Here is a 23022-nt window from a genome sequence, read left to right on the forward strand (position 1 = left end):
CCTGGTCTTAGTGAGGACTGGAGTTCTAGGATCTACTTTCCTGGTCTTAGTGAGGACTGGAGTTTTAGGATCTACGTTACTGGACTTGGTGAGGACTGGAGTTCTAGGATCTACGTTCCTGGACTTGGTGAGGACTGGAGCAGCAGCGTTCTGGACTCCCTGCAGCTGTCTGATGGACAGGGAGACCTTTGAGGACAGCAGGTGGAGATTGAATCATCTCGCCCCAGCGAGAAGCAGATGGAGGATTTCTCACAGCGTTTCTGGCTGGGAATCTGGGAAACACCGGATTGGATCGGACTGGAATTTCAAAAATGAATATAGCTGTGTCAGATCAGATTATTGCAGTAATCTGATTACTCTGACATAACTGATTTTTATTGTCAAGTAAATGTTATTAAAAAGTTGTCTGAGAATTTTATTCAGATACAATAAACAGATTATTGTGTAAAAATAATCTGGTGCATGCATCACAGTGTTTATGGCCATGGCTGATTCGCAGCACCTGTCCCTAGAAGGGCTTTTAACAGTAAGACTGAATGAAAAGTGAAAATTAACAGTAAATACAATAAAATGTCCTGAGACCAGTTAGCACTAGTAAAAATCCATGCGGTATATATATATACACACATACTCAAGCTCACACATATGCACACCTCACATACACACACGTACACACTTCAAATGACATGGTTACACTGCTGTTGCTCCATGAGCCAGGATTTGGTTTGTATTTTGAAGGTGGACAGTTTAGTTATTGTCTTTATATTAGCAGAGAGAGAGTTCCACAGATCGGCTCCTTTCACAGAAAAAACATTCTGGACAAAAGATGTTTTATAAAATGGAACTTTACCGTCTCCACATGTAGCTGCTCTTGTTGCTCTGGAGGTTTCCAGTCTGTTCACAGATTTACAAAGTGGCGGAGTCAAACATTTAAAGAACAACTTTAAATGGCTAAAATAAACAAAACTCACAAAGTTTAAGATTTTGTGTTTATTTAAAATATTGCAGTGATTGAACTGAATGGGCTTTTTATCTAAAATTTTGAAGGCCCTATTATAAAGCCTCTCAATAGGCTTTAAGGCGGTTTGACGGGTCTGAGACCAAACAGTGGTGCAGTACGACAGATGAGACAGGATCATTGTGTTCAGAAAAACATGAGCACATTCAAATGTCAGACAGCTCCTAATCATCCTGAAACAGTTTAGACTGGCCTTCGTTTTATTTCAGATGCTTTTGATGTGATATTTAAAGTTTAGCTGAGAATCTAATATGACTCCTAAATATTTTTCTTGCTCTACTTGTTCGATTCATTCATTTTGATATTTAGGTTATTTGATGTTCGAATTCTTTTTATGGAAAACCAAATAGATTTAGTTTTCTTTACATTTAATGTTAAATATGAGTTGTTTAGCCATGTTGACACTTTCTCAAGACTTTTTGTCAATGTACTGCCGATAGCAGCAGGAGTTTTCCCAGACACATAAACCACAGTGTCGTCGGCGTACATTTGAAGGCCAACATCAGGCAGCTCGTTCACACACAGGCTGAAAAGAATAGGCCCCAGTATGGTTCCCTGAGGGATTCCTGTATTAATTTTACATGAGGCAGATTTTACATTATCAATGACTACACATTGTTCTCGACTGTAAATATGATTCGAACCATGAGAGTGCCTGGTGTGACATATTGAAGGATGACAGTTTTGAGATAAGACGTCTGGTTTACGGTATCGAATGCCCTCTTCAAGTCCAGGAAAACTGCACCCACCATGTTTCCTTTATCAAGTGGCTGCACAATATTTTCTGGTAATGTGCAAACGGCTGATTCAGTTGAATGATTCTGTCTAAAACCATACTGTTGTGGATGTACATAGCGATGTGTTTCTAAATTTTGAGTTAGCTGTTCTGAAACTATTTTTTCCAATATTTTGATATCACTGGAACTAGACTTATTGGTCGATAGTTACTGATGTCTGTGGTATCCCCAAACTTGAAGATGGGTTTTTAATAGTCAAGAAAAATAGGTGATGTTACATAATTAGCTGTTAATTAATCGATATCAAACCAGATTTAAACTAAATCGAATTGAAATAGACTGCTGTGAATTGAATCGGGAAATTAGTGGCGATACGAGCCCTATGGGCGGAGTCTCTGGCCTCACCCTCTCCACCCACAGCTGCAGCCCCGCCCACCCAGCTGGAACTAGAAAGAAATATTATTTACCACTAAATAAACTGCTACCAGTCTCAGATGTCTAAATGAGCTGATCCTCCTCTCTGGCCTGTCTTCCCTCTGACACGGCGTTGACAGCATCTCCACCTGCTGCCCTCCTCCGCCTTTCTGACCTGGTGATGACCACGCCGTCCCCACCAGATAAAACCTGTTCTAGTGGTCCATCAGGATCTCAGTCTCACATTTTGAAAAAATCTGTTTCTTCCCTCTTTTTCCCTCCTGAGCCATCATGGGAATGATGTGATGAATATTTATTACAGGTGGTCACCTGACCTTTTATAGCCACCATGTGGGCGGGGCAAGACGCTCCCTCAGGTGCACCAACTTTAGAGTTGATTATGATTTATAAACAGAAACAGGCGTGGGACGTGAGGCGCACGCTTTTATAAATCTGGACGTCTCTGTGCGCCTCATTTCCTGTTTTCCCTGCGAACGACACCTGTACTCGGCTTCGCTGCGCTCAGGTTTAGAAAAGAAGCTCCTGGTATTTCAGAAGATTCAGCTCAGTTTTCCTTCAGCTAATCGGTGAAAGACTTTAATAAAAACGGACTGACCTGGTGAGTCTTTCTTTCTATAACAATTTTATCATCTTCACGGTTGCCAGATTGGTCCACGGAGTCCTCAGTCAGGCTGATTTCTTCATCATCTTCATCATCCTCATCCTCCTGAAGATTTTCAGTAAAGAGTTTATGTGGAGAGGAATGTGGTCTAGTCATGATTCAGATTCACGGAGGGTTAAGGGGGATGAGATCATCCTACCTGTACATCCTCCAGGTTGCTTTCCCAGCCAATCAGGGAGCTCCTCCTGCTGCTCCGAAGAGCATTTCTTTCAGCGTCGAGGATGAAGGACGCATCACTGGTGGAGGTCTGTGGCTTCATGGTGACGGGTCTGGACGGCAGAACCACCACCTGAAAGCAGACCAGAGGAAAACAAGCAATCAATATGGCCATTGACAGGATTCAATCCTGGTGCCCAGGAGCCACCGCCCTCAAAGAGAGAAAATTTGAGGGTTTATTTGGATGGAGGGGCACAAAAGTGATGACGAGCGGGGAGGAGGAGTTTGCTGTTGAACTGGAAAGGAAAGTGTTTGTTGGTGGAAAGAGACCTTACCAAAACAAAAGAGGCAACGAGCTTAAATCCAACCTAACAGCAGACAAGCAGCAGCTACACCTGTACAGAAACAACAGAGAATTTCCTGCAGCTTTTACAGGTAAACTAAGCAGACAATCATCAGGAGTTCCTAAAAAATAACCAAGACAACAACAGCATGCATCACAACAACAACCAAAGAACCAGAAACACACACACCTGAACCAAAGCATCTCTTAGTGTATAAACACACTAGAAACCTCAGTGCTGAGTCAGCATGCAGAGGATGAGGAAGGAGGAAGATCAGAGATGAGTGTGATCCTGCAGATGTGACCACGCCTCTACGGAGGCTAGTGGCAGACTAGGGTGGCCCAGAGACTTGGCCATCAGCACCAACCCAAGCCCCCCCACCATGAAGACCACCCCAGACCAACCGCGGCGGCAACGGAAGACCCCACCCCAAAGACACAAATCACGTGACGTTATTTGGCCAGTCAGACATAGCTAAGCGGAGACCAGCTGTTAAGCTCATAATCAGCTAGTTGGACACGTAGAAAAACCTAAATATCATGAGCTAAAGAAGCTGCTTCTACGTGTAGGTAAGTATCAAAGTTACTAGAAAGTGCTAGCTATGCTTTTTATTTTATGTAGACGTTTATTTTGTGTAAATGTCGGGTCTTGCTAATAACTTGCGCTCGATTAATTGATCAGTTAATTATATTAAACAAAAGAGACCTAAATCTGTATTTCAATATCTCTGGCTGTTCTTCTGGAAAAAAATATCACTTTATTCATTGAAAATGGTGTGAAATTGGTGGTAATTTGTCAGCTGGCCAGCGTCCGTCATTGAGAGCTAAGCCACGCACTCGCGGTGCGTCTGTATAATTAGCGTTACTGGTGGGTTTATTTAGTGGATTTCATTGGTGTTACCATAATGTAAAGCCAGACAGAGAGAACAGAAGGAAATGATCTAAAAACATGCTCCTCTGTGGTAAACCTCAGTCAGATAATAGAAATGTCATTAAGCATAACTCATTTGCTCATTTTATTACATGCTGCTCACTTCTACAAGGGATGTCATGTTTGGTGTTTGTGAACTGATAATTGTACATCTTAGTAGTTAGTTAGGCTAGTAGTCAGTTAGGCTGGGAGTTAGGCTAGTAGTTAGTTAGGCTAGTAATTAGTTAGGCTGGTAGTTAGTTAGGCTAGTAGTTAGGCTAGTTGATGTGACGACCAGAGCACTGTTCTGTAAGAGCAACCGTCCATCGGTGCCGAAGTTGAACAGTTGGTCTGGTACCACATTCAGGGCCCTCTCACAGAGTCCGGATGCTGAGGAGCATCTTTTGTGAGTCGACCCTGCTGCGTGAGGTGGTATCTTGCTTCACAGGCCTTCTCCACAGATTCACAAGTTCAAGATTCACACGGACTTGAATATTCTTTCCTCGTGTGACAGCTGCTATCTCTTTCAGCCGCTTTCTGAAATAAAGGTGCCTTTTCACTTTTCCAGGTTTGTTTTATGTTGATGTTGGTGAAGTGGCTGTAGTCTCTGTCAAAGCGCGTTAGCTTGAAGTTAACTTATTTATAAAGGGACAGTTAATAAACATCTATAACCAAAGTTCATTTCCCTCTTCAGTCTCTTGGCAAGTCAAAGCATGACAATACAACACGATATATAAACAACTATACTGTAGCAGAACAATGACGAACCTCAGTCTTTAGCTTAAATCTCTGCACTGCCTGTTCTGCCACCGTCCTCTCTGGTACCACAGAAACAAACAAAATGCTTTTCTCCCATCCTGAAAACATGCATACAGCGCTCCATCGCTGGGCTGGCTGCCAGCAAACCACTTGAACAGAGCAGTTTAGCAGGTGTGTGGCTAATTTTTGTGAAGTCATGCTCGTCATTTTGTCATAAGATTAACAGGTAAAAAAGAAAAACAACGGACCTCAGATGACGGAACTCGGTGGTATTTATAACGTGCAACCAGACACTTTGATAACTTTCCGAACAGACTTCGGTGCAACGTTCACAGCCATGTTTTCAGGACATTATGATACAGTAAAATAAAGTTTTCAAAAGAAGGGATGATGGTGGGGACTGCCTTTGAGCCCGTTTTTCAAGCGTGATAACAAACTTTGCAGTTGATTTATTTGGCCTCTCTTAAAGTGACTGATACGCAGATTTGTTGTTATTTTAGCGGTGTGTGTAAGCGTGTAACGTGATCTTTAACAGGCTGACATACCAAGCAAGGCTTCAACTCCGATAGCGCTAGCTTAAACCAGCTAAATAAATAAATAAATACAGTTAAGGCCTCACTAAATGAATTTGAAGCAACGTTATGTGGCTTAGCAGTCGATCTAATTATTTCATTTACCTTGTATGGCTGGATTGTGAAGAATGGGGCTACTTTTAACCTTTAACTGGAATTTTTCGGGCTCAATAAAGTAACACAAAAACTAAAAAGAAACCAGATAAAACTCCGAACCTTCTGGGCCACAGCAGAGAATCTGAGGACGTTGAGGGTCTCGTCGTACATGGAGGCACACTGGTTGATGTTGACGATCATGCAGGCTTTACCGCGGCCGCAGAAGAAGCCCTGCAGGTAGTGGGTCAGCTTGCTCTCTCTGAAGGGAACGTGCTGAAGCAGCCTGGGGAAGGAAACAAAGGCAGCTGCAGCATAACCTGGAAAACTGTATCAAGTAGCTATTGCTCCAGGAAAGAGCTTGTCAGCTCGAGCACAGCCGGCTTCTCTTAGCCTGAAAAGTCTCTGGTGGAAAATCCCAGTGAAGGGACGGCATGAAGAGAAATTCTCACCTGGCCTGCTGATTGTGTCGTAGTGCGTTGATGCATTTTCCTAGAATAAGCAGCGAGGTGTTGATGTTTCCGGCTTCTTTCAGACGCTCCCCTTGATTCTGAGTTTTGGCACAGCGCTCGGAGCCGGCCAGGTCACACAGACACAACCTGAAGCAAAAACACAACAAGGGCCTGCAGAGCAGCTCTACACATGAAGCCAGTTAAAGCCACGGTCACTCACTCGCTGACTGCATGGACTCGTGGAGTTCCAACATCCTCAATCCTCAGAATCCGGATGGAGAAAATACTGTGACTGCAAGAGAGAAAATTAAATCCACAGACAAGTCAGTGAAATGTGCGGAGGACTGTTAAAGTTTCCAGTGGACAGAGGCTTCACCAAAGCAAAAGAAGTGTGGACCTTTCAGGCGAAATTGATAATAAAGAAAAATAAAAAGTTAAAGATAATAAGCCAGAATTCTCTACACATTTCTTCCAGGTTGTTGTCTGCAAAGAGCAACTACAGCTGCGTTTCAATCGCCCCTAGAACTGTGCAAAACTTAAATATCACAATAAAAAGTGGTATCGGAAACACTTATCTTTCTAAAAACCTCTCAAATATGGCTAAAACATATTTACGCTCTCATGAGGAGGTTTTTCCAGACGTGTCGATAATCGCAAAAGAGTAACGGCAACACTGTGCATTTACACGGCCCGGGTGTGACGTAGTGGGTCACGTGACCAGTTCATCTGGAGTAAAGATGGCGCGATACGAGCAGACGGAAATCTTTTTACAAATAACTAAAATAAGATAAAACCGCCATCCTTGATAGCAAACAGTGAAAACCAGAGTTCTACAAGGAATCAGAATCTCCCTCCTCAAAGCCGAGTCTCGCGGGACGAGATTTTACAAGAATTGCGGCTAATGCGATGAACATTCAATGGAAATGCCTGCAAATCGCAATTACACTGTCAAAACTTTGGAACTATCTCCTTTATGAAAAACTGTAATGGAAACACAGCTACTGTCTGTTGGAGGTCTTTTAACGTATAAGAAAAACTCGCTGCCTAAAGCAGCAGAAAAGCATCATAGCAGAAGTCATCTGGGGAATCATATTAATGCGACGTACAAATAAAGACCTTATTTATAAGGCTAGAACATGTTGTCTATACAGACAGACTCTGACTGGTTTGTTCCACGTTCTCCCCGAACAAGCCATCAGCTGATGCCCCAGCTGATTGCCTGCTTTAAATGGAGTCAAAACTCCGCCCACCCGGGTCACCCGGCCGATAAATGGTGTGGACCCACTCAGATATGGACTCAAAGTCTCAGGTTTCAGTTGATTTTTGACTTGGCCCAGCCCGCCAACAAACAAATTGTTGCATAGAAACCGTGAACAGCTACCAAACACACACGTGTAAAAGCACATTTACTCTCAGCTTTAAGGCCCATTTCTGCTCCCTTACGCACGTAAACAGCGACGTCCTCATGCTTCCATGCATGCTGCGAGTTGCCATGGTTGTTTAGCCTGTTCCTCCACTAGGGGGCAGTGCTGAGTTCAGAGTTCACTGACGAGCCGACGTCAGTTTCAGACGTCGTTTAGCGGCAGTAACGCGTCGCTATGAAGATGTTTCCAACCACTCAACACGCCTCAAACAATCACTTACAGTCTTTATTCAAACTTACACAATTTTTACAGTTGTCCTCGTCTTCATTCTTCTTCTGCTTTTGTGTTCCCTTCCTGATCCTCTTCTTCTCTGGTTTGTCTTTCCCTGGTCACATGTCAGCTATTCTGCTCAGCACTGCCCCCCTGCATCAACCGACGGATAGCTAAGCTCCCTGAAAACGGACCAAATTATGTACGTAACCGACACAGGAGACGGACGAAATGGTCCGTCCATCCACGCGCCCGTCCGTCAACCATCCGCACGCCCGTCTGTCCGCTCACCCGTCCGTCCGTCCGCGCACCCATCCGTCCGTCCGCTCACCCGTCCGTCCGTCAGTCCGTCCGCTCACCCGTCCGTCCGTCCGCTCACCCGTCCGTCCGTCCGCTCACCCGTCCGTCCGTCAGTCCGTCCGCTCACCCGTCCGTCCGTCAGTCCGTCCGTGCGTTTACCCGTCCGTCCGTCCGCTCACCCGTCCGTCCGTCAGTCCGTCCGTGCGTTTACCCGTCCGTCCGTCCGCTCACCCGTCCGTCCGTCAGTCCGTCCGTGCGTTTACCCGTCCGTCCGTCCGCTCACCCGTCAGTCCGTCCGCTCACCCGTCCGTCCGTCCGCTCACCCGTCCGTCCGTCAGTCCGTCCGCTCACCCGTCCGTCCGTCAGTCCGTCCGTGCGTTTACCCGTCCGTCCGTCCGCTCACCCGTCCGTCCGTCAGTCCGTCCGCTCACCCGTCCGTCCGTCCGCTCACCCGTCCGTCCGTCAGTCCGTCCGCGCACCCGTCCGTCCGTCCGCGCACCCGTCCGCACACACGCTCGTCCGTCGACGTGCCCGTGAGTCTGCGTCCAGCATAAATGGGCCTTCAGGGTTCAGAGACGAGCTCACCTCCTGCTGGACAGACGGTTGAGTCGGGTGGAGGAGAAGCTCTGGTTCTTCTTGCCTAGCTTCAACACTTCGTACGCTTCTTCTGCACACTTTACCTCAACCCATCTGAGATCTTAACACAAAATCAGAATATTCACATTAAGTCAGTGAAAAGTGCTGTTTTGTAGACAGAGAGAAGCCAGTTTCTATGCAGCTCAAATATGAGCTAAAACACTGGAATAAAGTTAGAAAAAAGCAGCTGAAGACCGGACTCAGACCTTTGATGAAGGCATTGCCCTTGACGTCCTGTGACAAGCGCAGTGCGGCCCTTCTTAGGCCCACACTCGGGGTCACCTCCAGGAGGTCGTGGATGTTCTCGTTGTAGATTTCACAGAAAGAAACCCAAACAGAGAACTTTGTGTTCGTTTTAACCTTCAGGCTGATTTTGTCCTCGGCTGCTTCAGCTGTTCCCGACACGGAGGAGACTGCAAAACACACGACCACAAACCAGCCTTAAAACCAAAGTTCTTCCACTGAACTGGAGTTTTCTTCATAAATAATCATTCCTGAAACCCAGTGTAAATTAGAATTGTCATTAAAAGGATTCAGGCAGATTTGAAGCTGGACTGGGACGGAGAAGTCACACAAACATAATTAATTATGAGTCAAATGTGAATCTTGCCTTCAAAGGAAGTCTTACTATTCCCGTTCAGCAGGCCGACGTTACTCTTCTCACTCTGAAACAGAAAGATGCTCGTTTTAATCCTGGTAAAACACAAACGTCAGAAACAACCACAGCAGCAGAATAACGACCAGCAACAGCCAAACATGAAAATATCCTTTCTTATCAACATTTTTATTCTTTAGTGGAACATCTGTGAGCTGGTCTGCTGCAGGCTGCTGGACACCTGAAGCCAGACAGGCCACATGGAGCCAAATGACACCGTTACTCCACAACTTTTAACACTTAAAAACAGTCGTTTGTTGTCATATTAAAGTTAGAAGTAGTCACACATTTACGGGGGTTGCAGAGGTCAAATATCATCTGTAAAAACCATGCTGCAGATGAATCCATCTTATTTGGCTCAGGAACTGAAAAACCCTTTAAACTGGTGGAGAAAACGGACCACACACACATGAAAAATTCCACCATATTCCACGTTTTCCAACCGAGCTTCACTGCTTCAGAGGACATGGCATATCTCCAGACACACACAAACCTGTTACCACTTTACCACTAGGTGGCAGACACGTTCATCGAGAAGCAAATCTCCATGAACGTGTTGCTTTGGAAACCCGGAAACAAGTAATCACAAACCGACCGATCACAAGGGAGTACTTCTGCATAACCATGCTGCAAGCAGGGGTGCACGCCAGTGATTCACGCCGGGAGCGCCAAGCGCCTTGTTGCGGCTCTCCGCTACAGGGCGGCGTGGCTCAGTGGGTAGAGCGGTCGTCTTGTAGCCTGAGGGTTGCCGGTTCGATCCTCGGCCTATCGAGCTCATGTCGAGGTGTCCCTGAGCAAGACCCCGAACCCCAAATTGCTCCTGATGGATTGTGGTTACCGCCTTGCCTTCCGCCATCAGTGTGTGAATGTGATGCGTCCAGAACGCATCAAACTCAGCAGTTCAAATAGGGCCAGACAGGAAGTTAGACACAGGGGCAGTGTAAAAGACTCCAGTTATTTCAAAATAAAAGCCCCTGCAGATCTGTGCAGCTGAACCGTTTAAAATTACGTCATGAACTAGTGACACCTTGTTAGGAGTCAACCAGGAGGAGGTCAGGAGAGTTTTTTCCATCATGAACGATGAGACATTTCTCCCTGTGACCTCACGGATCCATATTGCAATGACAATAAATTTCTATTCTATTCTATTCTATTCAGCTACGCGGGCGCTCCACGTTTGACACGCTCCCAGAGTGAGTTGACGCACCTCAGAGGTCAGATCAAAACAGCGGCTTTCACCGACCCGGTGGAAATTCGTTACGCAGACGCCACGCGAGCATACATCCAGCTGAACGTCTACAGTCCAGGTGTGTGTGCAGGTGGAGGTACATCCAGCTGAACGTCTACAGTCCAGGTGTGTGTGCAGGTGGAGGTACATCCAGCTGAACGTCTACAGTCCAGGTGTGTGTGCAGGTGGAGGTACATCCTGCTGAACGTCTACAGTCCAGGTGTGTGTGCAGGTGGAGGTACATCCAGCTGAACGTCTACAGTCCAGGTGTGTGTGCAGGTGGAGGTACATCCTGCTGAACGTCTACAGTCCAGGTGTGTGTGCAGGTGGAGGTACATCCTGCTGAACGTCTACAGTCCAGGTGTGTGTGCAGGTGGAGGTACATCCTGCTGAACGTCTACAGTCCAGGTGTGTGTGCAGGTGGAGGTACATCCTGCTGAACGTCTACAGTCCAGGTGTGTGTGCAGGTGGAGGTACATCCAGCTGAACGTCTACAGTCCAGGTGTGTGTGCAGGTGGAGGTACATCCAGCTGAACGTCTACAGTCCAGGTGTGTGTGCAGGTGGAGGTACATCCAGCTGAACGTCTACAGTCCAGGTGTGTGTGCAGGTGGAGGTACATCCAGCTGAACGTCTACAGTCCAGGTGTGTGTGCAGGTGGAGGTACATCCAGCTGAACGTCTACAGTCCAGGTGTGTGTGCAGGTGGAGGTACATCCAGCTGAACGTCTACAGTCCAGGTGTGTGTGCAGGTGGAAGTACATCCAGCTGAACGTCTACAGTCCAGGTGTGTGTGCAGGTGGAGGTACATCCAGCTGAACGTCTACAGTCCAGGTGTGTGTGCAGGTGGAGGTACATCCAGCTGAACGTCTACAGTCCAGGTGTGTGTGCAGGTGGAGGTACATCCAGCTGAACGTCTACAGTCCAGGTGTGTGTGCAGGTGGAAGTACATCCAGCTGAACGTCTACAGTCCAGGTGTGTGTGCAGGTGGAGGTACATCCAGCTGAACGTCTACAGTCCAGGTGTGTGTGCAGGTGGAAGTACATCCAGCTGAACGTCTACAGTCCAGGTGTGTGTGCAGGTGGAGGTACATCCAGCTGAACGTCTACAGTCCAGGTGTGTGTGCAGGTGGAGGTACATCCAGCTGAACGTCTACAGTCCAGGTGTGTGTGCAGGTGGAGGTACATCCAGCTGAACGTCTACAGTCCAGGTGTGTGTGCAGGTGGAGGACTCGAGCTGATTTTACCTCTTTAAACTGTCTCAGCAGGTTTCTTTTGAACGCTGCTTCTTTAGCCTGTTGCTCCTCGCTGAGTCTCACGAACTCCCTGCAGCGTTGCGGTTTGATGCTCATACCGGAGAAAATCTGCTCACCGATACTGCTGAAGACCACATCAAGAGACCGGGGAAGGACACCGGGATCCGCATCTGGACCTTCAGCCACAGAAACAGAAGAGCAAAGTCAACAACACAGCTGACAGACAATCTTTATAAAGCACTCTTCATGCATAGAGCAGCTCATATATATATATATATACATATATATATTCATTCATAAAATAAATATATAAAATAATAAATTAAAAAGATAATATTGTGATCTGTTGCAAAAATGCAGGGATGAAGGGGTTAAACTATATGGGGACGAATCAGTTTAGAGAATAACATGACAACATCTGTGGCTCCGAAGAGCAGTTACGTCATGATGAACATGCATGAGCAAGCCTACCTAAGAAGGTGAAGGTCTTGCCAGCGTTGGTGACTCCATATGTGAAAACCAGAGAGTTCCCTCCTTCCATAACGTCTTTAACCAGATCTTTAACGGTGCCTTCGAACAGCTCCCTCTGCGTCGTCTCAGGACCGTAAACCTGCATAAAGAGACTCCGTGAGAGAAGGTCTGAATCAGGAATTCCAGCTCCTCCCACCCTGTCACCCTGTTTTAGACCAGCAGGTGGTGCTCTTTGCCAACCTGGGAGAACTGGAAGTGCTGTCCCGTCTGGGGAAGGGATCTGTCTGTGCTGAGTCTTGCTGAGAGGGACAAGCTGGGAGGCTTCAGCAGAACCACGTCAGGAGGCTCAATGGCTACGCAGTCCTGCAAACATCACAAACACAAAACATTTCATCTTCATACACTCAGCCCCTCAAAGAGCTTCCGAGTCAGTCATGTATGAATCATTTCTGCACATTAGTCTTTTCTTTTTTAACTTTTACCTGTGACTCTCCATCGCTTCTTTCCGCAGAGGTGAAAGGTCGGATCCTGAGGTACACCTGGAGGTGTTCTCTTTCCTCAATGCAGGAATGCTGCAGGACACAGGGGTGTTCAATAAGAAACAAAAAGATGAAGCTAAAGGAAAACACTTTGTTAATTAGGCTGAAGCTCAGTCAGCCAGTGATGGAAAAACTAGAGCACTAAAGTAAATTCCACTACAGGAAAGACCGTATGGCTGCATCGAGGAGGGAAGATATTATTTATAATAAAGAAAACGTTGCCTCCCTCAATACAATTTTGAGTTACCAACACTCAAAAGTCAAAATATCATTTGAGCTCAATGTGTAACATGGAGAGCTAAAAACAAAGGAAACGCTTCATAGTTCAGAGAAGTGACATTTTCTGAAAAATCAGAGGATAATTTGGTGGCAGGTGAGGGTGTCACAATTAGGTATAAACGGAGGACGTCCCATGATGCACTGGGCTCTCTCCGATTGGGGACGTCCCATGATGCACTGAGCTTCTCTCCGCTGGGGGACGTCCCATGATGTCCATTAGTGGACGAAGCAGTACAGATAACAGATGGATGGTTTATATAAACACGGAAGTTATAAATTAGGCTAATGTGGATAAGGCAGGGGTGTCAAACATGCGGCCCGCAGGTCGGAACCGGCCTGCCAGAGGATCCAATCTGGCCCGCGGGATGACTTTGCAAGTCATTTGTTTTATTTTCAGCTGCAGCCGATCAGAGCTCTGACTTTCCAGATGCTGCTCAACCGGACATGTTCATTTGTGGTGTCGATGAGACTTTGTGACCAAACTAGTGCCACTGATCGACACCACAGCTGGTGACATTTTTGGTGCCGTCACTGGAGCGCTGGACGGCGTCGGAGTGGTCTCCTGCTGTCAGCCTGGCTACTGATGGAGCGCCATCAATGAGCGGGGAAAAAGCAGGTGTGAGAGGAAGAGCAAGCAGCAGATGGAGGACATGGTTTTTAGAAACTTCACTGCATTTTGCACGTTACAAATGGAGGTGGTTATCTGGATCAGCCACTTTAACAGCCTTCTGAAAGATAAAGACGGTACCCACGGCCTGCCATACCACCCTGAAGTATGGTGCTTAGGTCCACGTACCGTGTTCAAGTCCTTCTGTGACCTATGACAGGAACTTAGACAATTCCTGGTAAGCCAGTCCCAGATTTTCACTCCCTAGAATGGTCTCAGGATCTTCAGTTTATGGTGGATGTTACAGCGCAGTTAAATCATCTGAGCAAACAGCTGCAAGCAAAAGAGCTGTCACCCATGACAACGTGGTGTTCAGCTTGAAGCAGCGTTGTGGAGACTGTCAGATGGTGTCATTTTCCTCCGCTAGATGTGTGTGTGACGGAGTTTATCCTGACTCATGTCAGCATCCAGACAAACATGCAGGATGGTGGCAGGAGTTCGTGTCTTTGGCAAACTTGAGACAGAACTTGCTTTTTTTCGCTCGCCAGGCTTCTGATCTGCCTTCTGACCTTCAACCTGAAATAACCGACGTGCAGCGTGATGAACTTTGGAAGGACAAATTTGTGTGGGTGGGTTTGGAGACATTTTATCAGGATCTCTAGCCGGGGTACCTCCTGCATCGGTGAGCCAGAGTTTTCTGTTATGAACAATGAACTAAGCTGCACTCACCCAGCGCTTCATGACATCCTGAAACGATCTGCTACTCAGGGTTTGAAGCTTGATATTGAAGCACTTGTAAAGGTTAAAGTTTCAGGAGCAGAGTAAACAGTGAGTGAGTCTAATTCCTGGAAAATGCTGCCTCAGACACTCTGCTCTGAAGTATGTAGTTAAGAGCTGAGTTTAAAAATAAAAAATTTTAAAAATCAATTTGAATCGATTCAAATTCTATAAATCCAAATCAACTCATAAAAAAAAAAAATGGACACCAAGACCGCCAGTCAGGGAACAGGGGGAAACTACTGCAGGAGCTAAACCCTGCCACCAGGAAACACCCTCACCCCACACAGGTGCGAGCAGCCACCTGTTTCCATGCCTGTAGACGCCTCCATGTGTCGGACGCTGCGCATGCGTTAAAACTTTTAACACGTGACATCGATGAGTTACGGCCGTTAACGTGTTACTGTTGACCACCTTTTCTGTCCAGAGTGTTAATTACAGCGTTTTTCTGGCTGTGAATCTGGGAAACACTGGATTAATCTGGAATTTCAGAAATACATGTAGACGTGTCAGATCAGATTAAAGTAATCTGATTACTCCCACATCAGATCAGACTCTGCTGGACGTACTAAAATGAGTTGGACGCCTCTGATATATGGGATTTAACTGGATTATAACGAACTGGAATGAACTGGACTAAAAGAGCCTTGAGGTGGACAAATAAGCTGAATCAGATAGAAAGCTGCAAAATTCTTCTTCACGAATTTTTCTTCATCATTTTCCTGCCAAACCAAAACTGACATTTGTTCATTTTCTGTGATTGATCACTCAGTCAATTCTTTGTATTTGTACACATAAAATTAATTTTAAAACTACTCAACGAAGTTGCATTTAGAAAGGTTTCTTATCTCAAGCAGAGGTTCATAAACGCTGACAGACCCGGTTTACCTGTGTTTCTGGTTCAGATGAGAAGTCCCGTTCCACATCGTCATCAGCTCCGGCTCTGCCGACCAGGCACGAGTCCGTCATCCTGCAACAAATAAAAAACACAACATATAAAAAATAGACCATCGCTCCTCCAGACAAATAACTGCAGCCAGACTAGCAAGTTTGATTCGCAGCAGGATGAGCTGGTCCAGCAGGAAACGCCACAGAGGAAAAAAAAGGCGCTGATGAGATGTTCATACATAAAAAGAATTAAGAAATAAAATAAAAAATCTGTTTATTATTTCCTGCTTCTCCTCCTGCTTCTCCTCCACCTGCTTCTCCTCCTCCTGCCTTTCCTCCACCGGCTTCTCCTCCACCTGCTTCTCCTCCTCCTGCCTTTCCTCCACCGGCTTCTCCTCCACCTGCTTCTCCTCCACCTGCTTCTCCTCCTCCTGCCTTTCCTCCACCGGTTTCTCCTCCTCCTGCTTCTCCTCCACCGGCTTCTCCTCCTCCTGCCTTTCCTCCACCGGCTTCTCCTCCACCTGGTTCTCCTCCACCTGCCTTTCCTCCTCCTCCTGCCTTTCCTCCACCGGCATCTCCTCCTCCTGCTTCTCATCCTCAACAGCTCACCTGTGTGTGTGTGTGTGTGCAGGTGGGAGCACAGCTCACCTGTGTGTGTTGTGTGCAGGTGGGAGCACAGCTCACCTGTGTGTGTGCAGGTGGGAGCACAGCTCACCTGTGTGTGTGCAGGTGGGAGGTAGAGACATGACGCAACGTAATTAAGTGTCAGCATGAGAATAACGCTGGATAGCTGCTGTTGTGAGCTGGTACAAAATAGAGAAAAACCTAAATAATAATATTTAAATTTAAAATAATTGAATGAAAAATATATAAGATGTTGAGTGATTATATAAAATAAACTAGGTCTTCTAGGGGTGGTGGGGGGTGGGGGTTGATGTTGAGGGGTGGTGGGGTTGATGTTGAGGGGTGGTGGGGGTTGATGTTGAGGGGTGGTGGGGTTGTTGTTGAGGGGGAAGTGGGGGTTGATGTTGAGGGGTGGTGGGGTTGATGTTGAGGGGTGGTGGGGTTGATGTTGAGGGGTGGTGGGGGTTGATGTTGAGGGGTGGTGGGGGTTGATGTTGAGGGGTGGTGGGGGTTGATGTTGAGGGGTGGTGGGGTTGTTGTTGAGGGGTGGTGGGGGTTGATGTTGAGGGGTGGTGGGGGTTGATGTTGAGGGGTGGTGGGGGTTGATGTTGAGGGGTGGTGGGGTTGATGTTGAGGGGTGGTGGGGGTTGTTGTTGAGGGGTGGTGGGGGTTGTTGTTGAGGGGTGGTGGGGGTTGATGTTGAGGGGTGGTGGGGGTTGATGTTGAGGGGTGGTGGGGTTGTTGTTGAGGGGTGGTGGGGTTGTTGTTGAGGGGTGGTGGGGTTGATGTTGAGGGGTGGTTTTCATTTAGTTTATGAGAGCAGGTTCCTGGTACAGAATAAATACTTAAATTCAGCAGAGTTTACTTAAATCCTGCTGGTGTGTTTTTATGCTGATAGTGTTGAATTCATCATTTACAGAGTTTAGAGGAGATTTCTAAACATCCAGATGTATATTGTGTATCCGGATAGGGAAAAAAAGATCTGGATATCAGTTGTAGGCCATATCGTACTAGAGGTGTTAATGACGGGCTGCAGCAGAGAGGACGGGACTGGGGGGCAGATGACTGGTCAAACCTGTTAAAGAACCTGTTCAGACCATTTGCCCTCTCCTGACTCCTTGTACTCAGAGTCCAGTGCCTTGTAAGGATTTATCACCGCCCAGTTCTCATGGGTACAGTGTTTTCAACACAGAAGTCCATGATACTGTCGACGTCTTCCCCATGGGGAGCGCAAAGCTTCTCCCACACATTCTGGTGGAAGCCGTCCCTCAGAGCTTCTTCAGCTTCCACGTGCGGGTCACAGCTGTGCACCAGAGGTTTGTAACAGGCAGCAGATGAACCAGGTTGTGGTCTGACGTTCCAAGTGGGGGGAGTGGTGATGAGTTATGTGCTTCCTTGGAATTGGCACATAATAAGTCCAGTGTTTTATTGCTTCTGGTACAGCATGTAACACACCGAGTGAAGATGGGGAGGCATGACTGAAGTTCCAGACATCAGAAGGAGGGTTTGTGGGTGGAAGATGTCACAAGCTGCATCAGCGTTGGCAGCTGGAGGGATTCATGCTGTTATTGATGGCATGGCAGGTACTATTTTTGATAGTGATGTGCCGAGGTTACACCATTAGCCAGTTAGCCAGATGTCTCAGTAAACACCATGATGCACGTCTGATACTCCTGCTGATGTCAGGTTAGCGCCGTTAGCTCGTCCATCTTATTGGAAAACGATCAAACTTTCCCCATCATAACAGAGGGGAGAAACGGTCTGCATGTTCTCCTGGCTCGGCGTCCGTTCCGGCGAACAGCACCGCTGTGTTGCGGAACGCCAACAGTTGTTCCCTATTGTAGCAGGTACCAACCTTTTAAGGCAGCAAATCTCTGCCTTAAAATAATCTGGATATTCGGGAAATTACTGCAAATTAAGTAAACGAGCATCCCACCAAACTCCTGCTGACCATGTGTCTAAGAGCAGCAGAGCAGAATTTAAAATCATCTCATCTTTCTAAACTTCACGTCAGTTAAACGTCAAACTGGCTAACAAGCTAACAGGTTAGCTGGAATCTTTCACCTAGCAGGGACACTTGTCAACTAACAAGGTGAACAATACTTTAACAAAACTTCGTTCATTTTTTGAAAGAAGACTCGTTATTTATATCTCATTCGGTATATCAGACCTACCGATGATACTCACCTTTCAGCTTGACTCTGGGTTGTAATGATAAAACGCCCCTTTGTGTGCTAACCATATACAGTCTACGGTGCTAGCTAACGTTAAACTAAAAACACAGCCGCGGTCTGAGTTTGAAACAGACCAATCGGATTTAAGTAGGAACTGCGCATGCGTCTTTCTCTGCCGCGTTCATGGATACTTTGGTGTTCGGAATTTCAGAAGAAATTGAAACAAAACAACAGCAAAAGCATCCAGTTACGCTGGAATATGATGTGAAATAAGCTTTTAATTAATAAAATATTTTATTACATTTTGTATTATTTGCGGATTAAGTAGTTTTATAAAATCTGGAACGCTGAAGACCCGTTTTTTTATTTTACTTGTTTGTAAAATGACAGTAATGAATTAGATTTAAATTCTGGGTTAGAGTTAGTTTGCTGGGATGGACTAAAGACCTGTCCAGGTGTACCTGTCTCTCGCCTGCTAATTGCTGACCCTGAATTGGACTAAGCAGTAAGGAAGATGGATGGATGGATGGATGGATGGATGGATTGGTTTGTTTGGTTTAGATAGAAGATTGTAAGACTTGGTTAGAGCATTTTTCTGTGCACTAGGTTTAGGTTTATTTAATTCAGGGACAGTGCAAATTTATTAAACACGTGACATACATGAGTTAAAAATGCCAGAATTAGCCAACATGCTGTTTCTATTTAATCTGTAGTCCCCCAAGCCTAGATCTTAAGAACCAATCAATAACCAATAGTGATACCCACTAAACCCTCCACCAGTTGGTTTAAATCTCTGGACTCTTTCATATCCAAGTTTCTTTGGAAAAACAAGCCGTCACGTATCAGTCTTAAAACCTTACAGCAGACTAAAGATAGAGGAGGACTGGATCTACCAAACTTTAATCACTACTTTATAGCTAACAGGCTGCAGTACATCTCAAAGTGGCTCAAACCCAGTTATCTGGATGAGCCGTGGCTAGATGTGGAGCAGGCTTTGTGTGAGGACTTAGTCATCTCTGACCTGCCGTTCATCAGCTCAACCATTAAACCATATAAGTGCTTTAAAAGCCTTAACATCCGTTTTTCCTTAATGGCTTGGTGGGAATTCTGTAAGATAACCAGATCTTCCCTCTTTCCATGTAGACTTACACCCATCTGGAACAACCCTGACATCCTGCAGAACAAAAAGATGATAAACTTCACTCAATGGAAGACTAAAGGAATACAACAGTTAGGACAGATAATAGAAAATGGAAACTTTGTATCTTTCAACACAATTGTCTCACAGTATGGAATCATCAGCAATAAATTCTTAGAGTACCACCAACTAAAATCAATTATATGTAAGAAGTATACTGTACAGTTAGACTTGCAGCTTCTATGTCAGAATAGCAGAATTCTTGAATCTTAATACTCCAAAATTATTATCAAAAATATATAGATTATTTGCAAAGCTAGAAGGCAGGATATCTCTCCCAACTTCAAAATGGGAAGATGATTTATCTAATAACTTTGATCAGAAAAGATGGTCACAAATATGTTTAAACACGTTTAAAATGACTCAGAATTCAAATATACAACTAATACAATTCAAAATTCTCCATAGAACTCATTATACAGGACACAGGATGTTCAGGATGGGCCTTTCACCATCAGATATCTGCCCACACTGCTCTGACAACACTTCTGATAGCTACATCCATGCGCTGTGGTCCTGCACACCTGTCCAAAGGTTCTGGATTAAGGTGTGTGAAGATCTCTCAAAATGGTTTAAAACCAGTTTTTTTTGCAAACCCCACACTTTGCCTACTGGGCGACCTGGGTGACACTAACATAGGAATACACTCCATAAACTTGGTCCTCGCAGTCTTATGCATCGCAAAGAAAACTATTCTTGTGAACTGGAAAGATAAGAATAATTTGTCTATCCAGCAGTTTAGAAATCTCCTGTTAGATCACATCAGCATTGAGACAATGTCTGCCTCCTCCAGGAACCAATCAGATGACTTTCATTCCCTCTGGTCCCCTGTGACTGGCTACATCACCTAATGTAGGTGGAGGATTGCGGCTTCGCTGGGATGGGGGTGGATATGGGTGGGGGGTCCCTGGTGGCTTCGGGTCTCCGGTTGTCTCCTGGGTGGGGATCTCGGCCGCTCCGCTGCTGGGTCGGCTGGGGGTTCCGGTCTGGGCGGGCGGCATTGGGTGGGCCCCGGGGTGGGGCTGCCTCGTGGCGGTGGGGGGTGGCTGCCGGGGTGCCTGGGTCGGTGTCCGTTGGCCCCTGGCCGGGTGGCCGGTCGGGCCCGGGGTGGGCCGGGTGGGGGCCCCGGGCTCTGGGGTGTCGGGTCTCCCCCCGCTCCTGGGGGTGGGGGGTCTGCCGCTGCTGGGGGGGGCTGGGCCCGTCCGGATGTGCCGTGCCTGGGGTTGGTCCGTGCCCTGGTGCTTGGTCGCAGCCCCGGAACCTGGGTGGGGGTGTGTTTGTATATAGGTGGGTGTGTGTGTGTGTGTGTCTGTAGGTATGCTGGTGTGTGGGTGGGTGTAGAGGGATGTGTGTGCTGTATGTGTGTGTGGGTGTGTATGAAGGTCTAGGTGTGTGCGTGTATGTGTGTGTGAGTGGTGTGCGGGTGTGTGTGTGGAGGTCTATGTGGGAGGTGTGTGTGGGTGTGTGTGAAGGTGTGTATAGATGAGTGTGTGCACGTGGAGGTCGAGGTGTGTGTGGAGGAGTGAAGGAGTGGGTGGAGGCGTGAGTATGTATGGAGGTGCTTGTGTGTATATGCAGGTATGTATGTGAGTGCGTATGTAGTGGTGTATGTGTATGGAGGGGTATGAGAGTGTGTGTGTATGTGGGCACCGGTGTGTGTGTTTATAGGTATGTGCGTGAAGTGTGTGTGTGGAGGTATGTGCACGTATTGAGGTGTTGGTGTATAGAGGTGTGTGAGAGGGTGTGTGAGTGGCTGGGGGGGAAAAAAAAAAAAAAAAAAAGAGTATGTGTGCGTTTGCAGGGGGTTAGGACGTGTCCTCTGGGGGGCGCCCTGGCCGGGTGTTGGGGGCGTGGGCCTGGGGTTCCCTCCCTTTGCCTCGCCCCCCTCCCACTCAGAAAGAGCAAAGTGGCCCCTTGGGCTGGTGGCTGGCCCCTGGGGGGGTTCGTGGCGTGCCTGGGTTGGGGTGCCTGCTCCGGGCCTGTGACGCCCTTCGGGGCCGGCGGGGGACGGGGGCGCCCTAGGCCACTGGCGGGTCGTCTTCCAGGGGGGAGGCCTACTCCCCTCTGGACCTACATCTCCTGACCCCTCCCCTCCCCCACTCTTCACTACATACACAGGTAGGGCTGTGGGAGGTGTGCTTGTTGCGCTGGGCAGGGCAGGGGGGTCATCATAGTGGCCCCGTTGCTTCGCCGAGCGGCAGCATGCCTCCCAGCTTTTAATTCCACTTAGTCACTGAGCACAAATAACATTTGCAACATACAAACACGTTTTGGGGGGTGGAACATGCGAGGTCAGGTGGGTGGGACTGCTCAGGTGGCCCCGCCCCCTCCTCAATGCAGTTACTGCCCCCCAATTTTAACCCTCTTTTTTTAATTGCAAACAGCACATAATATATTCCATCACTAGTGGGGGAGGGAGGGGGGATGGGGTCTTCAAGCGCCCCTGTCTCCATGGATGGCCCGGGGGCGGGGCGGGCCGGGTGGCCTGTCGCGTTGGCCCGGGACGTAGGCGGGCTGTCCCGGGGGGTTTTGGCTGCTGGCCCTGGGGGGAAGGTGCTGTTTTGGGGGTGGGGAGTGGGGGGCGGGGGCGGGGTGGGGGGGTGGGTGCCTGGCTCGTGTCTCCTCGCCTCCTGGCTGGGGCTGTCCCCCCGCGGCGTGGGGTGGCGGGAGGATGGTGGTGGGGGGATGGTGTTTGTGTGTGTGTGTGTTGGGGGGGGGGGGTGTGGGTGGGAGAGTGGTGTGGGTGTGGGGGGATGGGTGGTGGAGGGATGGTGTGTGGGAGGGTGGGGTGTGTGGAGGTGGATGCGTGGTGTGTGGGAGGGGGGGTGGTGTGGGTGTGGGAGGATGAATGGTGGAGGGATGATGTATGTGTGGGAGGATGGGGTATGTGTGGGAGAATGTATGGTGCAGGGATGGGGGAGTGTGTGGGAAGATGGATGGTGGAAGGATGGTGTGTGTGCGGGAGGATGGATGGTGTATGGGAGGGAGGATGGTGTGTGTGTGGGGGAGTGGTGTATGTTTGGGAGAGTGGGTGATGGAGGGGTGGTGTGTGTGTGTGGGAGGATGGGGTACGTGAAGGTGGATGTTTGGTGTAGGAGAGGGAGGACGGTGTATGTGTAGGAGAATGATGTATGTGTGGGAGGATGGGTAGTGGAAGGATGGTGTGTGTGTGTGTGTGGGAGGTGTGAAGGTAGATGAATGGTGTATGAGAGGGAGGATGGTGTATGTGTGGGAGGATGAGTGGTGGAGGGATGATGTGTGTGTGGGAGGATGGGGTAGGTGTGGGAGAGTGTATGGTGGAAGGATGGTGAGTGTGTGGGAGGAAGGATGGTGTGTGTGTGGAAGGATGGATGGTGGAAGGATGGTGTGTGTGTGTGGGAGAACAGAGTATGTCAGGGTTGAATGGTGTATGCGTGGGAGGATGAATGGAGGAGTGGAAGGAGAGTGTGTGTGTTTGTGTGTGTGTGTGTTAGTCTAGGGGGGGGGCAGGACTGGTTCTCGGGGTGTGCGGCTGGGCGCTGGGGTGTGGGGCTGGCCTCTGGTGGTGGCCGTCTGGGCGGGCCGGGTCCCCCCGGGTGGCGTGCTGGCCCTCGGCCTGTGGGGGGGGGGGGGGGGGGGGGGTGT

General features: G+C 47.8%; 1 protein-coding gene across 6 annotated transcripts in view; it reads right to left on the reverse strand.

Annotated features, from left to right (window-relative positions):
• kif20ba (kinesin family member 20Ba) overlaps positions 1-18294 on the reverse strand; it is a 96601-nt gene extending 78307 nt beyond the window's left edge. For 5 of the 6 annotated variants that reach the window (XM_042010636.1, XM_042010634.1, XM_042010638.1 and 2 more), the window contains exons 1-14: positions 18214-18294; positions 15403-15487; positions 12795-12884; positions 12553-12675; positions 12313-12451; positions 11833-12017; positions 9317-9371; positions 8913-9119; positions 8656-8767; positions 6357-6428; positions 6137-6283; positions 5808-5970; positions 2991-3140; positions 2786-2896 (exon numbers count right to left, since the gene is read on the reverse strand). In XM_042010636.1, the coding sequence (XP_041866570.1) occupies positions 2786-2896; positions 2991-3140; positions 5808-5970; positions 6137-6283; positions 6357-6428; positions 8656-8767; positions 8913-9119; positions 9317-9371; positions 11833-12017; positions 12313-12451; positions 12553-12675; positions 12795-12884; positions 15403-15483 (1635 nt within the window). In that variant the 5' untranslated portion in view covers positions 15484-15487; positions 18214-18294. The remainder of the gene's footprint in view (positions 1-2785; positions 2897-2990; positions 3141-5807; positions 5971-6136; positions 6284-6356; positions 6429-8655; positions 8768-8912; positions 9120-9316; positions 9372-11832; positions 12018-12312; positions 12452-12552; positions 12676-12794; positions 12885-15402; positions 15488-18213) is intronic. The other variant, XM_042010635.1, reaches the window with a different exon arrangement.
• Positions 18295-23022: the final 4728 nt, after the last annotated feature.

This window comes from Melanotaenia boesemani, chromosome 16 (genome assembly GCF_017639745.1).
Source record: "Melanotaenia boesemani isolate fMelBoe1 chromosome 16, fMelBoe1.pri, whole genome shotgun sequence".
Taxonomy (NCBI): Eukaryota; Metazoa; Chordata; class Actinopteri; order Atheriniformes; family Melanotaeniidae; genus Melanotaenia; species Melanotaenia boesemani.